Here is a 23,287-nt window from a genome sequence, read left to right on the forward strand (position 1 = left end):
CGGCCGTCTCGCAGGCCGCTCTGTCCGCGCCTCTCTATGGCGCGCAGAGGCCCGCCGCGTCGGTTTTAATCCAATCGTAAAAAATGTAGAGGCGCCCACCAGTCGCAGCAGTCAAGACTGTTAAGCGCAGATGTGAGGAAAACCACTGGCACCTCGTATCCGTTTGTCGCCCGTCATGTTTGCTGGGACTGCTGGGATTTGTAGTTTAAGCCGCAGGTTACCCGCATGCGCTGTAAAGAATTTTTTAAAAAACAACACGGAACCTCACATTGCCATGTGTTTGTGCCACTCTTTACATTTAGTTTCTCTATGCACTTCATCGGAACGTTCCAATTGGAAGCCCGCATTGTCACTACGGCCGGTTTTGGCCACGCCCTCCCGTTCTTAAAGGAAAAGAGACGGGGAGGAAAAAAAATAGCTGGATCAACATCCGGGGCAGGCTCGGCAAGCGCGTTGCCTGGGGATACGGCGCGAGGTAAAAGACCGAGGAGCGGGCGGGGGAGTGGAACGGAGGCGAGCAAAGCATTCGACCCTTCCCTCGCCTCCGCCCGTCTTCGGCTCATTCCGGAAAATTTCGCGAAGGTTAGTTTTCCCGCCTTTTTTTTCCTCCGGCGACGGACGTCGTTCGGCCGTTCGGCGCTGTTTTGTGTGGAGCGGCCACATTCCCGCCGGAGCATGCGCAGTGCGTTCCCAGCCCGTGAGGGAAATGCTCAGTTTGTGAGGCGGTGGAGCGAAGCAGCCGCATATTTTTACGTGGTTCTGTTTGTCACATAAAAATACCAAGCCGACTTACAAGCACACGTAAAAAAGACAAATACAACAAAAGCCGGAAATTAAAACAAGACGTCAGTTGACCGTTGTGGGGAGGATGCATATTCTTAGTTGTCTGCACAGGCCTCCTCAGGATTTTCAGAATTCGCCTTCTGAATCCGTCTTGGCAAAGTATTCCCCCAAAACTGGGTTGGTGGCATTTTATGAAGGGGGTAGGAAAACCCCGAGCGCAGGAAACGAGGCTCCCAAAGAGCCTCTCCGTTTTGTCAGGATGCAAAAACACATTTTATGGGCCTTCACCCAGCCAGGCCAGGCGAGATTTCACAGCTCCTTCTCCACAAAATGTTTCAGCTCAAGGCCAGTCTTTTGTGCCTTTGAGAAGTGATGAGTAAACACCCGTTTCCTGCTTGAGGATTTTTATTTTTTAAAAATAAATGTTTCCAGCCCTCTCTTGCAAGGTGGTTGGGTTGATGTAAGTTGCGCTTAACTTATTAAAGTACGTACACAATCTTCTTGCACAATGAGGTTTAAGCCAATTCAAGCATTTCGTGTTGTGGATCTTATTTTGCATGGTGTTGATGTATTTCCCCTTGGAAGAACGTACAAATCGCCTTGCCATGAAAAGAAAAGATTACAAGGGATCATGTATGTCTTGAATTCCTTCCCTTCTGGTTGTTTCACAGCGTTTTGTGGAAGGGAATAGCGTTCCCATATAAGTGGAACTTGGCTGCTTCCCTAGAAAGGCAGATTTGGGGGTCTTGCGGCAGGTCAGCATGATGGTGCATAGCTTGCACAGGAGCAGAAATGTCTGCTTTTCCCTCTTTCCTGTCAGGGTGAAGTATGGCAAGCAGCAGGTTAGCCCGTTCCTGCAGACTCAATTATTTCCCCCCTTAAGCAGAATCCTGGATGGAAGACATGCGGCCACAAAAGTCCAAAAGAAGCCAAGGGAGATGCAAATGTATGCAATCGTACCCTGTGAATTGGCTCAGCTATAATTAGGGGCATATTATATCGGCTGGATTTCCCATCTGACCATCTGTGCACAGTAATTCAATCAAACGTTTAATATCTCCGCTCATGCAATCTTTTCTGTGCTTTATTTCAGATTCCCTGGAGGTTGCCTGTGACTGTTGAAGGTGACATATGTTAACTTAACATTTGTGTGTGTCAAAGCAGGTAGGGACTCTTTTCTTACAACTCGATTCTTTAACAGAAGAGAAAGAAATACCCTGTGCTTGATATGTTAGGTCTGCTGTTCTTCTGAGACATATAATAAAAATTGCTGCTCCCATAGTGTGTCTTGTAAGTTTTATAGTGATCTAAGGCTGTGGATAGGAATTCAGTTGCTTCTGAACTATACTGTGTGTGATAAAAATAATATACCATGCATTGTGATTCTGGATACATGAAAATACAATGCACCTGATTCAAATCATGTTTATTGAGATGCAGACCCCCCTTGATTTCAGGGGGAATGACTGACATGGAAGAGTGTTTTAGGACTGACCACTTAGGACGTTTTTCATGTGACATTCTGTGCTTGCGTCCAATTGCTAATGGTGCATTTAGATAATCACTTTTTATGGGAGCCTCACTGAAGATTAAACTTGGCTATTTAATTCTTGACTGCTGTAGAATGTGAGAAATCAGCTCAAAAGTATTGCAAATTGAAATGGCATCAGAGAATATGAAAGTTCTGTCTCTGATGCCAAGGTCTGTGATGGCTCATTCACACAAGCATGGAAGCTCATTGAGTCATTTCTTCTGTATCTGATTCATGGAAACACTCTTTGGAGCTGATCCAAACACCTATAATCAGTGCACCTAATGAAATTTTTTATCCCACCCCTTTTGAACAGGAGACCCCCGCACCATACCACAAACTGCTTTTAAAACTCCTTCAGCTAGGGAAAAAAATAACAGTAGCATGGTGTTTGCTACTTTAGAAGCTTCTTAGGATACATACTGCTGGTTTAATTGTTTGCTGGACCATGGTCAAAGATACTGTATTAGGATAAAGTCCTCATCTTATAGAAATCAGTGGTAAAATCCCATTGATTTAAGTGGAAGAGATTGTAGCCTTAGTGGGTAAAGACTAACCTATAATACCTTCTTGTGTAAATGCTTTTATAATGACTGGAGTGGTTATCTGCCATCATCCTTACATAATCTGTAAGCAATTTTTTTCATGTAGTTTGAAGAAGCCATTTATGGTCTGTAGTAAGATAGTTCTCATTAAGAACAACTCCCCAACAAAAATATTTTTCTCAGTCTATTGAACAGGTGTTACATTCTTTCTCTCTCACACACACAAAGGAATGCAATGGAACATTTTACAAGCAACTAATAAAAAGGAAGAGAGATGGTTTATGGACACAAAACATAAATAATTGTTCTGTTACTGATGCAAAGTCATACAGGCTTCAGTATGAACAATGGAAAGAAATACAGAATCACATTTTGTTATGAGAAAATGGAATAGCACTTGACACTTGGAAGAGAACCTTTATATCTATATATATATTAAAATACAAAAATATGCTTCTGTTGAAGGCTTAAAGAAAATAACTTAAACTATGAGAAGCAAGGAAATTCACAGTTGGGACGGAAACTCCTTTGCGAATCTATTGCAATAATGAGGCCATCATTTATCCCTTAGAAAAGTTAACACAACGCCCATCCATTTGGGTGGAAGTTGTGCAGACAAAGGATGGCAAATGGAGTAGAAGTTTCAGAAGTGCCTAAATGATGGCTGAGATTAACCTGCTATGCAAGTTGGATCTCAATCCCAAACGTAATAGTCTGTATGCAAAGAGGTACTTTAGGCTACCCCAACAGTCTACCTGTGCTTACCCAGTGGGAATTTTGACTTTGGCTCTGAAACCAATCCCCCATGACATGTTAAAAATACTTTTGAAACTTCACCCAGTTTCAGAAGTGTTTTGTCATGCACCATAGGTGTGGGTGTGGTGCTCGTTAAGAAATGTAAGTATAAAGCACCACAGGCTGCAAAGAACAGATCTTTAAATCCTTGCCACTGACTTGAGAGTAAGTGCTGCTGAAAATCGGTTTACTAGTAACCTGCAATCTTCAAAGAGTTTATTCTGCAGTGTTCCCTTTGAAGTCTTTGGTCTAGTGCAGACATAACACTGCTGATCTCTTCTATGGATAATGGATTGGGAGTGAGCTGTGAGCTGCTGCACTTCTTCCATCTGTTTGCTTTTTACCATAGTTCAGCATTAAATCTGCACCAATAGTTGCCTAAGGTTCCCATATTAATCGGGGATTGCAAATCCTGGTTTGGAGAAGGTATACAGTGGTGCCCCGCAAGACGAATGCCTCGCAAGATGGAAAACTCGCTAGACGAAAGAGTTTTCCGTTTTGGAGGTGCTTCGCAAAACGAATTTCCTATGGGCTTGCTTCGCAAGACGACAAATGTCTTGCGAGTTCTTGCTGGTTTTTTCTCCCTCCCCCCCTTTTTCTATGCCGCTAAGTCGCTTATCAGCTGATCCGATCAGCAGATAAGCCGCTAAAAGCCGCTAATAGCGCTAATCCTTCAATGGGCTTGCTTCGCAAGACGAAAAAACCGCTAGACGAAGAGAATCACAGAACGGATTCTTTTCGTCTTGCGAGGCACCACTGTAGTTAGTGTTAATGATAATTTAGTGTTGATAAATATGTAATACAAATCTGTGATTAAGCTGACAAGTGACCGGACCCAAGATAGACCGGGGGGGGGGGAGATTCTTGCACACTATTGTGTATGCACTTAGCCATAGGATAGTTGTGAAAATACTATGCCTAGTGATTAAGTATGGGAGTTTCTGAACATTCTTGCTATTGTAAATTCAAGTCATATCCCTAACTTGTTTTTAAAAAGGTATTGTGATGAAAATATAAGGCACCAATATGTTTTGAGTTACACATTGCTTCTATAGGTCTTCCTACATCCTAAAAGGAAAGTGCAGTTTCCTTCTCATGCAAATATTTGCTCATTTTATCAAAAGGCAGGTAGTTTATATATAAACTAACTGCTGACTCATGAACGAAATGAAAAATATCTTGTAGTGAGTTGTTTTTAAAATATCCTAGTCTTTGCATAGGAATAACTGCGGCTTACAGTGCAATCCTATGAAGTTTACTTTGAAATCAGTTGAACTTCCACGGGACTTATTCCCAAGTAAGTGTACATAGGATTTCCACGTCAGTGCTATAATCCACAAACCATTATAGACTGGTCCCACTGGGATTGCTCTTAAATAAGTGTGGTTGAGGTCTAATGTAACACATACAGCTCAATCCTATGTAAGTTTACTCCCAAAAGCAGACCTAACTTTGTTTAAGGCCGGCATGGCCAAACCTGGCCCTCCAGAGGTTTACAGACTACAATTCCCATCATCCCTGACCACTGGTCCTGTTAGCTAGGGATGATGGGAGTTGTAGTCCCAAAACATCTGGGGGGCCAAGTTTGGCCATGTCTGGTTTAAGGAGACTTGCTCCTGAGCACATATGTATAGGATTGCATCCATAGTCTGTCTGAGTGCAGGATCTAGTCCCAAACTATATTTTTTTAAAAGGAAGAAAAATCTAAATAACTTGAAATCAATAAAAATTTCCCTCAAACTTAAATTGGGCATAAATTATTTCTTCATATCTGAGAAACTGAGAGAAATGCATTCTTTAAAATTTTACCAAAATTCAAAGCTCCTCCTCCCTTAAACTCCTGAAGACATAGCTTTAAACATAATTTTCTACTGATCAATGACAGTAGCGCCCTGAATGAAACATGAAAATTAATATATTCAAAGTCCACATGGAGCATCTTGAAATCATACTACTGTCATCAGTGAAACCGTTCTCCTGATGATGAAGAGACTGTTTGAAACCACAAGGTGATTATTATATGGAATTGACATTTTTGCTTTCTTCCTGTTCTAAGAGTTTCTTTACTAGTTTCTCTAAAGTAAAAAGATGTTCATCTACATCTTCTGGCACGAGATCCCTGAGGGAGTTGCAGAGTTCAAACAGGTATTCTGTGTTTCTTCCACTGGGACCAACTGCATTAAAAATCTGTTTGGCAATTTCTTCTAGAGGTGCTGGTCCAAGGTAGTTAGGGTTTTCGCAGGTTCCGATATATAGCAGCACATCAAAGGGCTCCACTGAGGGATCTTTCGGATAGAAAATGACAGTTGTAGTCCTGTAGCCACCTTTCTCTCGGAAATCAAGATATGCTTTCACTTCACCTTCTTGTCCTGGTGGCAGTTTGTATGCAACACCCCATACACAGCCCTGTTGAAGAACACAACCAGGAAGGTAAAACATACTTCACTTTAATGATGCAAAAGGAAGCAATTTAAATCAGGGATGGGGAATCTGGCCCTCTGCATGTTGTGTGACTACAACTCCCATTGTCCCCTGGCATCCTTCTTGGGGCTGATGGGAGTTAGAGTGCAACAACAATATCTGGAGGGTCACATCCCTGCTTGAAAGGTTTTCAGATGAGTTTATATCCATAGCGCATACATGCAATGCCTCCTTCATGAAATGTCCAGGAAATATGTGTAAAAGTTAAAACTACATGTTCCAAAATCCGAATTTCCTGGGTAATCCTGGTGACGACATGTCGGGTATTTGTAGGGGGAAATGGAGAGCCTACACCCCTCTCTTTAATCTGTTTTTCCTCCCACACAGGCTTATATCAGGGGGGAAAGCTACCAGAAGGAAGGTATTACCTGGCAAAGATTTATTTATTATTATGTTTATATTATACCTTTCCTCCAAGGAGTTCAAGGTAGTGTGCATAGCTCTGTCCCTCTGCATTCTATCCTAACAACAACCCTGTGCAGTTGATTAGGCTGAGAGGCAGCAACCGGCTCAAGGCCCCCCAGTGAGTTTCATGGCTGGGAGGGAACTTGCACCTGGTCTCTGCAGCCATAATCCAGCACTACACCACACTGAGCTATTGCCATGTACTATCTAGTCCTGGCCTAAAAGAGACCTGTGTTTAAAAGTGACTTAGTCAATGTTATGTTTATCTGGTGTGTGGTTAGTAACTCTGTTAAATATTAGGAAATCCCCCTTTCTTGTTTTTTTCCAGACTTGTCTTGCTTTTTCACTCTGCTTAAGCTAACATGTAACCCTGTAAGTACTGTACTGTTGAAACAGGTCTGATTGTGCTAGTGTAGTGATATTTAAAATGAAATAAGAAAATTGCTAGTTAGAAGTTTTATTCTTATTTTTACTGCACTTTTAGTGGTACACTAATAATTGAAGATTGTTTACAGACTATAGATATAAAAGTTGTTATTTGCATTGATCTGAATTAGTTTGTTTTACCAGGACAAATACAGTAGAGGGAGAAAACACACACAAGCTGAACTATTCTTTGCTTATAGAGGAATCTGTCTGTTAGCATAATGGGGTCCCAACTGCACAGCAGTGTGAAAAAACATACCAGAAAGGTACAGAAAATTCACAATGGCTGACACTATGCTCTATTTTGCTGGCCTTGTCAACTACAAAAAATGGTTTAAGTCTATAGCAGCTATTACATTGATCTCAATTCAGTGTTAGCATTACAGGGAAACTTTCTGAGATTCAAGCAGTTTTTTTCCGATCAAATGGAAAGTTCCATGTTTCAGTTTCTAAGCTGTGTTGCACTCAAATCTGCTCTTAACATTTAGAAATGAGTGGTGTCACTGCCTACAGTGAAAGTGGGTAAAGTCCAGGGGAGCGCAACAATGGCTGGTTATGCAACACCATCCACATTACAAAAGGATGATTATGATTGACGAATATGCTAAAATATTAAGAACAATACTATTTTGAATTTTACACCTTTGACATACTAAACCATGATTTAACATGGCATGCACAAGTGGCAGCAAACACCAGGCTTATGTGTTCCTACCTGGTGGCCAGGAGGATGAGTAAAGCTTTTACTTTGCCTTAACCTTAAGAGTGGCTGGGGTAACCCAGCCAGGTGGGTGGGGTATAAATAATAAATTATTATTATTATTATTATTAACCATGGTTGTATGGCAAACTGGTTGATACAAACTGTGAGTGTTGTGGTGAGACCTACTTGATTAAGATAATAAAGGCATGTTATTTTATAAAGCTAAGCTATGATTAATTTCAAACAAACAAACAAACTTCTGAATCTGGTTTCTGAAGCTGGTTTGTTTAAATTAACCATGACTAGCAACAGCCACATTTCTTGGTTTAAATCACACAGGGAGTTGTAGTTGATTGGAAGCAAGAACTTAACAGTTCTTGCTGTTAGCTGCACAGGATGGAAGCATGCAAACCCACAGCTTGTGTGGTTCATACAGTGTCCTAACCATGCAGTGGTGTAGCGTGGGGGGTGTAGGGGGGCCCGGCCGCACCGCACAACATCTGGGGGGCACGCTTGCACTCGCAGCTCTCTGCCCCTACTAAAATCCACGGGTTAGGGGGCGCAAATTACTTGCCTTGCCCCGTGTGCTGACAACCCACGCTACGCCACTGTAACCACGGCTTAGTATGACATGTGAATGCAGCCATTATCTCAGTAACCATTGCAACAGTCTGGTAAAATGGCTCACCCTTCACCTTCATATTGCAAGAGGAAAGATGGGCAGAAAATAGACTGAAAGAGGGGTTTAAGCTCACCACTAATTTGAAATAGAAACTTCATGGCCCTTGTTTTTTGTCCTATCTTAGAGGCATGTTTTCTTGGAATAAGTGTTCACCAGGGCTTATCATGGTGCAGAGAATTACAGTCATAGCTACTACACTGCACCTAATTCAGCAAGTCACAGGGAAGGAACCTTTCTGTTCATCTCTTCACATTGTATTCCAAGCAGATTTTAACAGATGTAATAAAAATAAAAGCATCTTCCCATTGGCAATGATCGAAAAATACCTTTAAAGCACCATGCAGATTTGCAGGAGGTATGAAGAAGAGTTTGGATTTGATATCCCGCCTTTCACTCCCCTTCAGGAGTCTCAAAGCGGCTAACAATCTCCTTTCACTTCCTCCCCCACAACAAACACTCTGTGGGGTGAGTGGGGCTGAGAGACTTCACAGAAGTGTGACTGGCCCAAGGTCACCCAGCAGCTGCATGTGGAGGAGCGGAGACGCGAACCCGGTTACCCAGATTACGTGACTACCGCTCTTAACCACTACACCACACTCAAAGTTCTTGCATAAAAGTTGATAGCTATGCTAGGAATGGGAAAAGAGTTTCAAATGAAGAGTATACCTAACTACTAAACTGTGTGTTGGAATTATGGATCAAAAGTGTATTTTTGATTTTAGAGGGGGTGTTGAATCTGCCTTGGATAACCAGCAGGTTAGGCAAGAGAAAAAAGTGGTCTCTGAATATTGCGAGTGTATCTTGCAATATCTTCTCCCCAGTACCCTCTGAAATCTACAGGTAGAGCTACACATTACAAGAAAAATAAAGGGTGAACTGGCCATTTTTATTCTTGTTCGTTTTCCACATTTTTATTATTTGTAGAAGAGGAGATCACTTCTTCCAAGCCAGGGCAGTTATGGGCAATGGTATCTAGTGTGGGCTGGCCTGTCTTTCCCTTGCTGGTGTCAAACAACAGTTTGTGGCTTTTGTTCATTTGGCTGATGGATGAGGCCAAAGCCTTCTTTCCCTTTCTGTATAGCCGTGGCCAGGTTTGGGTCAAGGAAGCATTTTTTGTAGTTCATCAGTGAGCATGGAAGATGTTTAAACACCCCTCCCTCCCTCCCTCCTAGGGCAATCACAGACTTAACAGCAGCTTGCTGAGATAATGTCCCAACCATGATGAAAGAGGCTCATTGGCTGCAATATAATGTCTTGTGGCTACATAAATCACTGAGAGAAGGGAAGGTCATAATTTCTTTTGGTGCAGTGTCAAACTGTTAGGTTTACTGCAGCCACAAAAGTCAGTAGCCTGCATTTTTTTTTTTTTTGCTAGCCTCCTAAGAGGCTAGTAGCCTATGTTGCCATGCTGCCTTCAGAGGAGAGGAAGTCCCCTCCTGTGCGGCCTACATGGAAGCTGAAGTACAGAAAACAGGAGTCTTCAAAAGTGCACAGGAATTGATTTATTAGAGGCCAGCCTGTGTGAATCAAGAGACTCCTCTTCAGGGACAGATGAACCAGCTTCCTCCGGGAAATGAGTTAAACTGTGTGGTTGCCACACAACTCGCCAAGGCTTCCCAGAGCCCCTCATCATCCTGCTCTGCATTGCAATTAAGCTTCAAATAAGTCTTCTGTAGCCGATGGAAAACTTACTTGAAGCATAATTACAACTCAAGACAGGATGATCTTTATGGAGATCGTAGCTGGGGAGGGGTTAGCCCTCTCCAGCTGCATTTCCCAAGCAAATTACACTTTATTTCGGGCCTAACTAATGGTGGAGAAGGCAGGGGCAAGCAAGTAATGTTGTGTGCCTGGGTATGCTGCCCATTACAATTTTTCCAAATATGCCCATGGGCTCCAAAAGGTTGACTACCCCTGGTTAAACAGTCTTGCGTACTGTTGGGAAGGAACATGTATCTGAAGAAATGGGTTGGGCTTAAATAAATAGTTCTTGAGTTTCTCTGGATAAAAATTGTAAGCTTTATTAACTGTAAAAATATAGTTACAGATAGGTAGCCGTGTTGGTCTGCCATAGTCAAAATAAAAAAATTCCTTCTAGTAGCACCTTAAAGACCAACTAAGTTAGTTCTTGGTATGAGCTTTCGTGTGCATGCACACGAAATCTGAAGAAGTGTGCATGCACACGAAAGCTCATACCAAGAACTAACTTAGTTGGTCTTTAAGGTGCTACTAGAAGGAATTTTTTAATAAAATTATATGCATGTTTACTCGGAACTAAGTCCCACTGTGTCCTATAGGGCTTGCTACCAGGTAAGTGCATAGGATTGCAGCCCATGTTACTTTTTCTGTATTTCAGAATTAAAGAAATACAGCTGTACAGTATTATCAAAATATGCTTCTGAGTTTCTCCGGAAGAATGTATATACTAAATGGTATATAAAAACAGAATCTACTATACCTCAGGATCTTCAATAAGTGTCACAACTCTTCCAGGCTAAAATTAAAAGAAATATCACAGTAAAAAGTTTTTATTATTAAATCAGTAGCAAAACTGGAAATATATATATGTATATATTTAAAAAGAGGACCACAAGACTATCAAACCAATACAATCCATTTGGAAGAGTGTGACCTTTATTTCTGATGTTGCGTGGTACTGTATCAAATCTGTGCTTAGGGCAGACACACTACGAGCCTGACAACTGCATGGCCCAGTTAAAGGCTGAACACTTACTAGCGCTTTCTCTAATGATTTCCATAACACTGACCAAAAAGTTGTGTCTTGAAGCTAGTGCAGATGCAGTGCAACTCAAAAGTTAATTGGGGAGTAAAAACTTGGAATGGACTACAGGATTGCATGCTCCCTCCTCTTCCCAACTACGGATTGGACTTACTTTTTACCGTTCTAACCAGGGATAACAGAGCTAGTATGGTTTGGTTGTTATAGTGTCTGATTAGGGCTGGGGAGAACTGGGTTCAGTCCTGAGTCAGAAGTGGACTTGGACTAGTTCACTTACTCTTCCATTTAACCTATCACACATACTTGTTATGAGGATATAAGGGGGTGGGAAATATGTAAACCACACTGAGAACATTGGAAGAAGAGAGAGCTAAAATGTGACACATACAATATGGGTAACTATATCCAAACTGGGGTGTGTCCTTATTCTGGATTAGAATGAGCAGGCCTACCTTCTCCCTGTGGTGCGTTTGAATACAAGAGGAGAGAAAGGAAAAGGAGAAGATAACCCTAGACTAGAGCCAAACTGCGTATTACTTAAACCAAAAGTGACTAAAAGTCCTCCAGATGTTGCTGCATTCCAGTTCCCATCAGCTCCAGCCGCCATGGCCCATTGTCAGGGATGATGGGAGTTGTAGCCCAACAGTTGTCTGGAGAGCGGCAGGCTAGCTGCCACAGCTTAAAATGTTGGCATACATGCCCTGACCCTTGTTGCAAACAGGGAACATTTGAGGTGGGTAGCAGCCAGCTAGCTGAACTGTGACCATCTGTTTGCTGCAGAGCCCATATTGCAGCTTGGCTGGAACATAATGGTAGTGAGCAGGAGTACGTGGATGCATCTGAAGGAATTGTGCCCTATGGTCTTTGAAAGGGCAGCATCATGGGATAACACGGCTGGGCACATAACTAGGGTCTGCTGCTAACCTGGGGAGTCCCCTGGACCTGCTGTACTTCTGCCTGCTCACCCATCCCTTCTCTGTGAGTGAGCAATGATGGAAAGCGGGGCAGCAGCCTTACTCTAGACCTCCTATCACTTAATACTCTTTCAGTCCTCTTCACAGCAACTGAAAGTGCTTATCAGAAAGAAAAAAATGGGCATGAGTGGAAGAAATGCCAATGTGCCTAGAGCCAAATCTACAAACTGCTTAGAAGTTAATTATTCGGATTTATTTCTTTTTAATTTTGCTGGCTTCAGCGGGACCAAGCAGTGTTAAACCCAACCGGCAGGTTAACAAATTGGAGTTACATTTTTTTTAACTGCAATGCTCACATATGTTTCACATGTTCTTAAGGACTCTTTTGAACTACCGTATATGTGAAATATTTAGCACAACAATTTCTGACTTCTGATTACTGTGCAGCTGCTGGAGTTCTGTTGCCATTAGGCAAAAAATAAGCCAAGATAGAATTGGTCACTGGAAAAAACAGAATACTAAACTAGATGGACCTTCGATCTGATGTGGTAGATATATTGCAACCTGCCCCCCCCCCCCCCGTGGAATTATTATTTTTACTGTTTTATTTAGTGCATTACCTTTTAGGAGGCAAGTGCATTGCACTCTTAAATACAGATTTTGTGGAATTTGTATGTGCTAGAGAAATTGGTTTATTGTAACTCTGATTATTTTCCTGTGTTTATATTGGGAGGGGGAAGCAAGAAGCTTTTTTCCCTTTTTGATATGAAAAAGTATTGTTCTTTTATTACCCATTTCAGAAGGTGTTTTTTTTTTATGGAAACAAAATAGGACAGCAACCCAAGTCCAAAAATAAAATAAGTCTTGTGCTAACATTTTCTCTCCTGAAAGTTTTGGCATTGCCATTGATAATTTTTTATTCTCCCATTTTTAGGTTGTATCATGCTTGTTTAAAGCAGTATTGGAGTGCAACAGATTTTTGTTTTAACCTTTAAAAACTACTAGGCACAATGCATTTTTGAGCAGTCAATTACTCGCTGTTGGATATTACTAAATCTAGAAAAGTTCCAGAATGTAAAGGGCTCAGAACCCAACTTCCTGTATTTTTTAAAAAGTAAAATTCTAGCCTTTATGATGGAAATATGATTGGAAGTGATTGAGCAATACCTGCTGAAATCCTGCAAGCGAGACAGAATGTGTGCGCATGTGTGTGTCAATGCCTTGTCTGTGACAATCAAGAACCATGATGATTGATCTAAAATGGCAGACATTGCAGAACTGTACACAAAATAAAACTGTGATTTTTTTTCTGGGAGCAAAACTAAAAGTGCTTGGGTGCAGAATTTTAATTTTTTAGCATAGGTTACACACAGTTCTGAGCATGGTCTATAAAAGAGTAAACCACGTACTTTTAAATTTTGTCTTTATCACCAGAAACATTTTTCCTCCTAGTTGGGGACACCGTGATTCCTAGGTAATATTAAAGCTTTGTGCAGACATGTTGTTTGAGAACAGGTTCATTAAAGTAATCACTGGTGGTATTTGCATATTCAGTATGTTCCTGAGGTACCCTTCCCAGGTATTTAGCAAAGGAATTTAGCACTGGATCTTATATCTGAACCAGTCCTCAGAATCGGCCTTAAATAGTTATATTGAGCTGATGTCTAACCTCAGTTATGAACTCACTATTTGACCTAAGGCTGTTGTCAACAAAATGGAAATAAGAATGAGGTACACTAGAATTTGTATGTAGTTACTGTCTCCCTGCTCTTCTAAAGAACAGTCATTTATATATATTTTCTGAACATCAAATACTAATCGACACTTGGCTCAGTTTAATCCAATTGGCTGTTTAAAGAGACAATTTTACCCAGAATAGTCATTAATAATGTTTTGTACAATAACTGAATTGCATGTTGTACCTGTTTTTTCTTTTTAAAAAACAAGCTGTTGTCTGTCTTGCAGTTTGAGTCAGATTGTCAATCTTAATCTTTGTTGCAAACTTCTTGTTCATGCAGAACAAAAGAAAAAATGCAACATACATTATATCAATTTAGCATTTTTCTGTATTTATGGCTGTGTTTTCACAAAATATTATGATGCACCTTAAAATGATTCCCAGAAGTCTATCTTAAGGACTACAGGTTAGAGATGTGAATTTGGTAAATGTAAAGTAAGGGGTTCTGAAAGGCACAAGCTGTAATAAACAACAATATGGCATATTCTCATCCACAAAATAATGCCAATTATTTCTAAGTGTTGCTTCATGTATGTTGACAGTCAGCTAAGTACTTCTGATGACTGAATAATCTGCCGCATATGCAGCTGTAAATAACATAGCCCAGCCCTGTCAATGCCATTCTCTTAGATTTCTGGACGTTTCTGGATCCCATTGTTTCCTTAGCTCAACAAATGCTATTTAGAATTATATAAGCTCTATAGCCCTTGTATAGTGAGAAGCACATCGGGTTTCAAAGTACTTCAAAGTACTTTAAAATCTATTGTTTCCATTGAGGTAGCTTTAAAAATGCACTTTTCATGAAATGGAACAGTTTCCGAGAGTTCCTCAGAAATTTGGGATGCACAAACTTCTGATGGGTGGATGAAATATTTATGTTCTTTATACTGCTAATAGCATACTGAAACTCATACAAACACTAGCTAGAATGGATGTGAGTTGCTTAGATATTTTTCTAGCAGCTAACAGCCTTAATTTTATCAATTGTGACCTGAAGCTGAAGATAATGCTACAAATATAATTATGGTTATGATTCTAAATACACTTTAGTATTAAAAAAGAAGAAGAAGACACTGTTATTGGGCCAATGTTCGCTAGAGGGAAGGAGATCTCTGAACAGTGATCTAGAGTAAAGTAGACAAGTTTGTGTACACTACCAATTTTTCCTGGATGGTGAAATCCCAAGCAAACTCTGAAAAGGATCTCTAAAAAAGAGTGAGGGGATTAAGAAAAAAAATGTAGGGGTGGCGAGAGAGACATGATAGTAGCTTATAAAGGCAGGGAATGGTGTGGATAGAGTATACAGAAATTATTTTCCTCTTAACACTCAATACTTGAAGTTGAAGTCATTCATGAAATTGATTTGCAGTGGGTTCAACATTATAGGCAGGATTATATTCATACTGAATGGAAAATAAGGAATATAATACTGTAGGAGAAGCTGTACTGATAACTGCATTAGCGACATTACCTGGTATGTTAGTAACTAAGTTTAGCTATTTGGACAGGTAATACAAAATAAAAGAGGACGGAAGATCTGTGTCTTCCTCACAGCAAGCTCCCCATGTAAAGAAATAAAATAGTTTGAGAACCACCCACCTCCATCTGAATTTTTGACAACAGCAACATTAGCCTTGACAGAAGAATGGGAAAATGAGAGCACAGGGTGTGCTTTAAGGGGAGTTTTAGGGGTAAGAACTACAGAATCGTTGTGTTGGGCCTCAACAAACTCCAGCATCGTAAGAAGGGAAACCCATATATCTGCTTATGTCACTTGTAATAAAATATGGGGGGGGGGATTTAGCCAGGGAGTAGCTTGCAATTCCACATGGGATTCAACATAGCTATTTCCAAGATTCTTGGTGTAAGTACTGAGTTACACGTTCAGAAGAATTGCATCGTATTTTTCTGTTAGCATGCCACTTTGGGAAGCCAGTGGTGGAGCATCCATGGCAGCTTGCTTTTCCACATCAAAACATCTGCACAGAAAGAATGAGTATTTTAGGGTTGAGACTAGGCTAGAACCTTCCCTAATGTGCTAGGTTTCCAGTTGTGGGGAGTTTTTGATGAGGGAGAGCATTTCCCCCCTAACTACAGTGCTCTCTGCGATTCTTCCAAACACATACATCGACCTTACCTATTTATGCCTAAGAAAAGGAAGTTGACCTAAATATTTCCCAACATAACCTCTTTCCCTTCTATCTGAAATATCTCAGGAAATACCCCATTGGATTCAGCATGACTTACTTCTGAGAAAACATGCACAGGATTGGGCTATGAATCTATAGAGTTCTTTGAAAAACAAACAAACTAGGACTTCTGTTTGTTTACCCTAACAGATATACCAAGATTAAACCCCACTTTTTCCTGACAAATATTCAAGAAAAAGTAGGTGCAGTAGATGCTGACATAATGCAGTGACATATGACTGAAGATGGGAAGCCCCCCATCCTTTGTGCTCCCCAAAATAGGGGATGAACCTCAGGCTTGAACAGTGCCATTAAAAGGTTTGCAAAAGTTGCTTAACTATAAAGTGTGTGTCTATGGGTGTCTTATCTCAACACCCACCCTGGTCTTTTAAGAAAGTTTAATAGTAACCGGCCCTGTTTGGTGCCTAGCATAACCGGCTGAGGGTGTATAGCTTATGTAAGAGGTGACCCAATGCACAGCAATTAAGCAAAGGTACACAAGGAAGAACCGTCTTGGGAACTGTGCCAACATCCTCAAATGTTCTCTCTAATGTTCATCTACTGTCCTCTCGTACTGCCTTCGCAAGTGAACCGTGCCACCCCTTTCAGCATAATCATGAAAATGCGAGCATCTTGCATCGGTGGTTGCACTGATTTGCTAACCGGCTTTTGCGTGGCACGGAGAGAGAAAAGCCCTGCGTGTGTATTTGCGTGGAAAATGTTTGCAGGAAAGTGAACGGTTACAAAACCCACATGGTTGTGCGTTGACAAGAGTAATACCCGAGGGTAATAAGCGCTGGGCTGTAAGTGAAAGCGCGTCTGGTTTCTGGGGACTTCTCTGTGCGCGGGGAAAACAGAGAGACACTCAGTGTATCTGAAGAAGTGTGCATGCACACGAAAGCTTATACCAAGAACTAACTTAGTTGGTCTTTAAGGTGCTACAGGAAGGATTTTTTTTTATTTTGACTCTTATTGTGAGACAGCCGTCTTGGCGCTTGTGTACCTGCGGTGACCGGGCAAATGGCAGCGGGGCTAGCTGCCCAGCACCTCTGCGATGGGTTGGCGGCGCAATTCAGTCCTCTGCAACTCCGCCAAACTCCAGCAGCCCCGGTGCGCCCTTCTTCCCACGGAAGGAGAACCGCGAGGTACCCCCCGAGTCCTGCCTGCCTGCCTCTTCCCCATCCTCTCCCAACCTCTCGCCGCTCACCTTGCCCGGCACTCCGCGGTGATCCGTGCTGCCTTGCCAGAACCTCCTGCTGTAGCCCGTGATGTACCCGACCATCTTGTCTTCGTAAGGGAAATCCACCTTCCAGATGAGGGAGCCGTAGCCAAACACCCACATGCTTCTCGCGCCGCCGCTCTCCTCTCCTTCTTCGCTCTCCCGGCGATCGGGAGGCAGGGGGCGGCCCTGCTGGGGGCTGCCGGAGCTCTGCATGCTCTCCCCGGCCCGCGATCGCTCAGCAAGGCACCCTGGGGCTTGTAGTGCCGCTTGCTCGGCCGAGCGACCTCCGCGGCTCCAGCGCCGGCTCCCCCGATCGGGCCACGTGCCTCTCCTTCGGGCTGTCGCCGCTAGAGGCGGCTGAGCCTGCGGGTCAAAGGCAACGCTGGGTTGGCCAGGCTGAACTACAGCTCCCAGCATCCTTTTCTGTGCTGGGGAGGGGGGAGGCGATGCGGGAGGGCTGGGCTTCATAAGGCCGTTGCTCCCCTCCCCTTCCTTCCTTTGAAACGCAGCTGGTCAGCAGCGGATGCTTTTAAGGAGAGGTGACCCATACGGTAAATTGCAAAGCTCTCCTCCCTTTCCCCTTGTCCTCCTCTTGCAAGCGCGGTGGAAAGGCATCCGCTTTGCACGCAGGTGGATGCGTGTCCGAATAGGGCTGGGAAAGCGCCGCTGCCTGTCAGTGCGAGCCATGCTGAGTTATATGGGCCGCTGGTCTCGGTATAAGGCAGCTACCAGTGTTCCCAGCCGCGGCTATACCCACGGGCTCTAGGGGACCAACCAAACCAAGACACAGAACATTTAAATTGCAGTATTCTAACATAACTTCATCATGTCAATTCATAGTACATACAAAGGTGCATCTATTAATTTCATGTATGTGTGTGTGTGTGTGTGTGTATATATATATATGCACAGCAGGGACACAGGTGGCACTGTGGGTTAAACCACAGAGCCTAGGACTTGCCAATCAGAAGGTCGGCGGTTTGAATCCCTGCAACGGGGTGAGCTGCCGTTGTTCAGTCCCAGCTCCTGCCCACCTAGCAGTTCGAAAGCACGCCAGTGCAAGTAGATAAATAGGTACTGCTCTCGCGGGAAGGTAAACGGTGTTTCCGTGCGCTGCTTTGGTTCGCCAGAAGCGGCTTAGTCATGCTGGCCACATGACCCGGAAGCTGTGCGCCGGTTCCCTCGGCCAATAAAGCGAGATGAGCGCCACGACCCCAGAGTCGGCCACGACTGGACCTAATGGTCAGGGGTCCCTTTACCTTTACCTATATATGCACAGCATACTTCATTGAGTTTCTGCTCACGATGATACAAGACTGGATATTGGGATAGAATCAAACTAAATGGGGGGAGAGTACTGGAATGTGTTTTGCGGCAGGGCCCATAACAAATTATGACTACCAAGTGCATTCCCCAATCCGACTCACCCAATCCCACTGCCCGCAGTATGAGGGCAAGTGAGCAAGCAGAGATGAAGCAGCCAGTGCCTTCTTTTGCCTATAAGAGGAGCCCTGGTGTATCAAGCTAACAGGCCATCTAGTCCAGCATCTTTGTTCTCACCTGTGGCCAATGAGATGCCCATGGGAAGTTCACAGTCAGGACCATATTGCAGTGGTTCTAGCCCTTCACCAACAGGGTGCATGCCTACCTATAAGTAAGAATTTCCGGAGTAGTAGCCCTGTTAGTTTCTTACAACAAAACCAATAAAATGAGACTTGTGGCACCCTTAAGAGACTATACTATCTTGCAAATTTCAAAACTTCATGCCATAATAGATTTATTAGTCTTTGAGGTCCACAAGGCTCCTAGTTTTACCTGTGGGTAGGTCCACTGAGCTGAACAACACAAATATTTTAAAACCCTTGAAAGTAACGGCTAAAAACTTGGATAAAAATGGAAGGTTTTGCCTGGCACCTAAAACTAGACAAAGATGATGTCAGATAACCTCCTTGGGTTGAGTTACGGATAGGTAGCCGTGTTGGTCTGCCATAGTCAAAATAAAAAAATTCTTTCCAGTAGCACCTTAAAGACCAACTAAGTTAGTTCTTGGTATGAGCTTTCGTGTGCATGCACACTTCTTCAGATACACTGAAACAGAAGTTGCCAGATCCTTCTATATAGTGAGAAGGTGGGGAGGGGTATTACTCAGAAGGGTGGTGGGAATGGGAGATTGGCAGATAGCTGAGATGAGCCTGTTGACGACTCTTAATGACTGTAATAGGTCTTACAGGAAAAGGCAAGGGGTGAGAAGGTGAGAAATGGCTTAGTCATGTATAATGAGATAAGAATCCAATGTCTTTGTTCAGACCAGGTCTCTCCATGGTTTTAAGTTTGGTAATGAGTTGCAATTCAGCAGCTTCTCTTTCCAGTCTATTTCTGAAATTCCTTTGTAGTAAAACAGCTACTTTGAGATCTTGTATAGAATGTCCTGGGAGATCGAAGTGTTCTCCTACTGGTTTCTCTGTTTTGTGATTCTTGATGTCAGATTTATGTCCGTTTATTCTTTGGCGTAAGGTTTGGCCTGTTTGTCCAATATAGAGAGCTGAAGGACACTGTTGGCATTTGATGGCATACACAATGTTAGACGATGAGCAATTAAATAGTCTCGAGATGGTATGTGTGATGTTGTTGGGGCCAGTAATGGTGTTGTCCAGGTGTATGTGGCAGCAAAGTTGGCATCTGGGTTTATTGCAGGCTCTGGTGCCAGTGTCCGTGTTAAGTCTGGTTGTAGTATTATTGTGGGTTAGGAGTTGTTTAAGATTGGGTGGCTGTCTGTAGGCAATGAAAGGTCTTCCTCCCAGAGCTTGAGAAAGAGAACTGTCATTGTCCAGGAGGGGTTGTAGATCTCTGATGATGCATTGTACTGTTTTAACTTGGGAGCTGTATGTGATGACTAGAGGTGTTCTGTTATTTTCTTTTTTGGGTCTGTCTTGCAGCAAGTTCAGGATGTCTCAGGTGCTCAGACTGTCTTGCCCTGGTGAGCAGCCTGGCTGCTGAATTCTGCAGCAGCTGCACTTTCTGAACTGTCCAAAAAGCAGCCCCATTTATAATGCATTGTGGTAATCTATCCTGGAGGTTACCAGAGCATAGATGGCAGATTTTAGCCTATCCCTGTGTAGATACAGAAGTAGCTGGACCACCATCGTCCTACACGCTATTCCAACTTCTGTTAAGCCTACAAAAATGTTAATTCGTGAGACATTTGAAACTTGTGTCAGTCAAGCATAATTGTAGAATTTCACTCACCTTTTTCATCTGGGGCCTGGTTTGTCCATGCCAGTTCTCAGCCATCAATGCATTTTGAAGCAAGACTTCAAATGTCAATGAGATCCAAAGCGATATCTTTATCACACAGGCTTCAAAACACTTTCCTCAGATTAGTTTATAAACGAGATAAGTTGGAGATTTCTACTTCAAAAAGTGTAATTTTTTGCTGAGATAACGTATTGTCGACATCCTGATCTGCGCTAACTTTGTCAACGTGTGTTTTCATTTTCTCTCTTATTTTTTTTTTGCTAGGATTCTGTTCAAATGGATTTCACAGAAGCCTACTCCGACAGGTGCTCTGCGGTTGGGCTTGCAGCGAGAGAAGGCAATGCCAAGCAACTGAAGAAGCTTATCAAGCAGGGGTATAGTGTTGATGTCCCCGATAACAGGGGCTGGATGGCAATCCATGAAGCAGCATTTCACAACGCAAGTGAATGTCTGAAGCTCTTAATTCACGCAGGTAAAGGAAAACAGTGTCTCATACAAAAACAGTGCTTTAGGATCCACTGTTCTCCAGTAATAATAATAATAATAATAATAATAATAATAATAATTTTTTATTTATACCCCGCCCTCCCCAGCCAAGACCGGGCTCAGGGCGGCTAACAACCAATAATAAAAACAAGTTGATTAAAATACAATTTAAAAGATCAAGATACAACATTAAAACAATTAGGGAGCAATCTCATCATAGGAGGAAAAAGGAAAAAGAAAAAGAAAAAGGGGAGGGAATCAAACAGATTCTGAGCCAAAGGCCAGGTGGAACAACTCTGTCTTACAGGCCCTGTGGAAAGAAATCAGATCCCGCAGGGCCCTGGTCTCAAGAGACAGAGCATTCCACCAGGCTGGAGTCAGTGTTTAGAAGGCCCTGGCTCTGGTAGAGGCTAATCTAACTTCCTTAGGGCCCGGAGTAGTACAGTGGTACCTCGGGTTATGTTACCTTCGGGTAACGTAATTTTGGGTTGCGAACACGGCAAACCCAGAAGTGTATACTTCCGGGTTTCGCTGTGCGCACATGCGCAGAAGCGCACTATCGCGCCGCGCATGTGCGCAGAAGCGGCACCTCTGGATACAGACTTTACGGGGTAAGTACGGACCCCTGGGACGAATTAAGTTCATATCCGGAGGGTCCACTGTGCTGGAGTCCAGAAATTCAGAATCTACAATGTATCTGGCATCTCCTACTAGTAAATGCTACACAAATTATGGGCTGTGCATTCTTAATTAGGGAGGGAACGTAGGAAGCTGCCTTATACAGAGCTGAATTGTTGGTGCATCTAGTGGAGCGTTGTCTAGAGTTATTGGCAGCAGTTTCCTTGGTACCAGACAGGAGCTTTTTATCAGCCCTGCCCAGCTATAGGAACACAGGAACTTCTGCCTACAAGCTCTAACCCGGAGCTACAGTCCTTCCCCAACTAGCAGTAAACAAAGGCAAATTTGCAGTGGACCTTTTGCCTTGCAGTATTCATGTTGAGTAGCAATCGATAGCTGGTGTAGCATAATAGCTAATGCTTCAATCCTTATCTCATTTAACCTGGGAGTAAACCCTGTTGGATTCAGAAGGATTTACTCGGTGAGAATTGCTGTGTAGGAAACTGGTAATTCATGAAGTCCCTGGTTTAAAATCTCACGTCTGCTGTGGTTTTCCAAGTCAAACTCCTATGATCAGTCACATGATCAATCTGCTTTTCTTCATGAAACAACTCTTGCCGTAATAGCTTTGTGGCGGGTTCAGCATAGGGACGCCTTGTGGAATGCCCAACATTGCATTGGGTTTAGCTGTTTGTTTGATTCGTGATCTGCTTTTTTATGTACCGTATTTTTTGCTCTATAAGACTCGCTTTTTCCCTCCTAAAAAATAAGGGGAAATGTGTGTGTGTCTAATGGGGCGAATGCAAGCTGCGCAGCTATCCCAGAAGCCAGAACAGTAAGAGGGATCGCTGCTTTCACTGCGCAGCGATCCCTCTTGCTGTTCTGGCTTCTGAGATTCAGAATATTTTTTTTCTTGTTTTCCTCCAAAAACTAGGTGCGTCTTGTGGTCTGGTGTGTCTTCTAGAGCGAAAAATACGGTAAATTCACCCAAAAGGTGGCATAAAGTACAAACCGCAACTAGCAGTCATCTTAAACTTGCACAATAACACAAGGAAAGTAATAATTTGTTAAAACCCTCTTAAAATCTAGAGCTAGTTAGGAGTTTGTGATATAAATTGCAATCCTGACATCATAATCATAACGAAAAGCAACTGTTAATAAACAAAACAAAAAGAGCTCCACAGATACAGAACCGTGACAGAACCATGCAGAGGAGATCTTTGGGAAAAGGCTGTGGCTCAGGGGTAGATCACCTGCCTTGTGAAGCTGAGAAGGTCATCAGTTGTCCTAGCTCCTCACTACTTTACATCCAGCCCATCAAAGTCAGTGTAAGCTTATCTTCTCCTACTGCTTCCACTCCAAAACGAAGGATTTCCTGTTTTCTAATGCTATTTTGCAATGCTCTTTTTTATTTTATTACATCGTCTCCAGCACCCTCTGATAGCTACATAAGATCGAAGACATTTGAGGGCACTTGCCCATTGCATCTTTCTGCAAGTCGAGGAAGTTTGGAGTGCGTTGCTATTCTTCTGGAATCTGGAGCTGATCCCAATGAGCTTACTAATGATGCAAGCACACCATTATTCTTAGGTGAGCACACCCCATTCTGAAAATACCCTGGCCCAAAAATAATTGAAATAATTTACTTAACCTAAAATTAGACAGTATTTGTGGAGAACCGGCAGATGTCAGTGTTACTCAAGGAATGGCAAAATGCTGCAGTGTTTTGAAAAAGCTTGTATCTTCTCCTAGGAGGTGAGTTGTTGTTTGGGTC

At 42.7% G+C, this 23,287-nt stretch overlaps 2 protein-coding genes across 7 annotated transcripts in view; one reads left to right on the forward strand and one right to left on the reverse strand.

Annotated features, from left to right (window-relative positions):
- The first annotated feature begins 45 nt into the window (after positions 1 to 45).
- The window catches only part of ASB3 (ankyrin repeat and SOCS box containing 3), a 46,548-nt gene continuing 23,306 nt past the window's right edge, over positions 46 to 23,287 (forward strand). The window contains exons 1-5 of one of the 5 annotated variants that reach the window (XM_082217653.1): positions 46 to 582; positions 1,604 to 1,729; positions 1,877 to 1,947; positions 20,674 to 20,881; positions 22,945 to 23,103. In XM_082217653.1, coding sequence (XP_082073779.1) covers positions 20,686 to 20,881; positions 22,945 to 23,103 — 355 coding nt within the window. In that variant the 5' untranslated portion in view covers positions 46 to 582; positions 1,604 to 1,729; positions 1,877 to 1,947; positions 20,674 to 20,685. Of the gene's footprint in view, positions 583 to 1,224; positions 1,244 to 1,603; positions 1,730 to 1,876; positions 1,948 to 17,574; positions 17,706 to 20,673; positions 20,882 to 22,944; positions 23,104 to 23,287 lie in introns of those variants that run through there. The other 4 variants (XM_082217652.1, XM_082217656.1, XM_082217654.1 and 1 more) reach the window with 4 other exon arrangements.
- CHAC2 (ChaC glutathione specific gamma-glutamylcyclotransferase 2) lies at positions 4,421 to 17,433 on the reverse strand. Of its 2 annotated transcripts, XM_082217981.1 has the most exons (3): positions 17,140 to 17,433; positions 10,810 to 10,845; positions 4,421 to 6,060 (listed from the first exon to the last, which is right to left on the reverse strand). In XM_082217981.1, the coding sequence occupies exons 1-3, from the start codon at positions 17,365 to 17,367 to the stop codon at positions 5,671 to 5,673; spliced, it is 654 nt and encodes a 217-aa protein (XP_082074107.1). In that variant the 5' UTR covers positions 17,368 to 17,433; the 3' UTR covers positions 4,421 to 5,670. The 2 variants fall into 2 exon arrangements, with proteins under 2 accessions (XP_082074107.1, XP_082074108.1); XM_082217982.1 differs by lacking the exon at positions 10,810 to 10,845.

This window comes from Podarcis vaucheri (genome assembly GCF_965113315.1).
Source record: "Podarcis vaucheri genome assembly, chromosome: 3".
In the NCBI taxonomy this organism is placed as follows: domain Eukaryota; kingdom Metazoa; phylum Chordata; class Lepidosauria; order Squamata; family Lacertidae; genus Podarcis; species Podarcis vaucheri.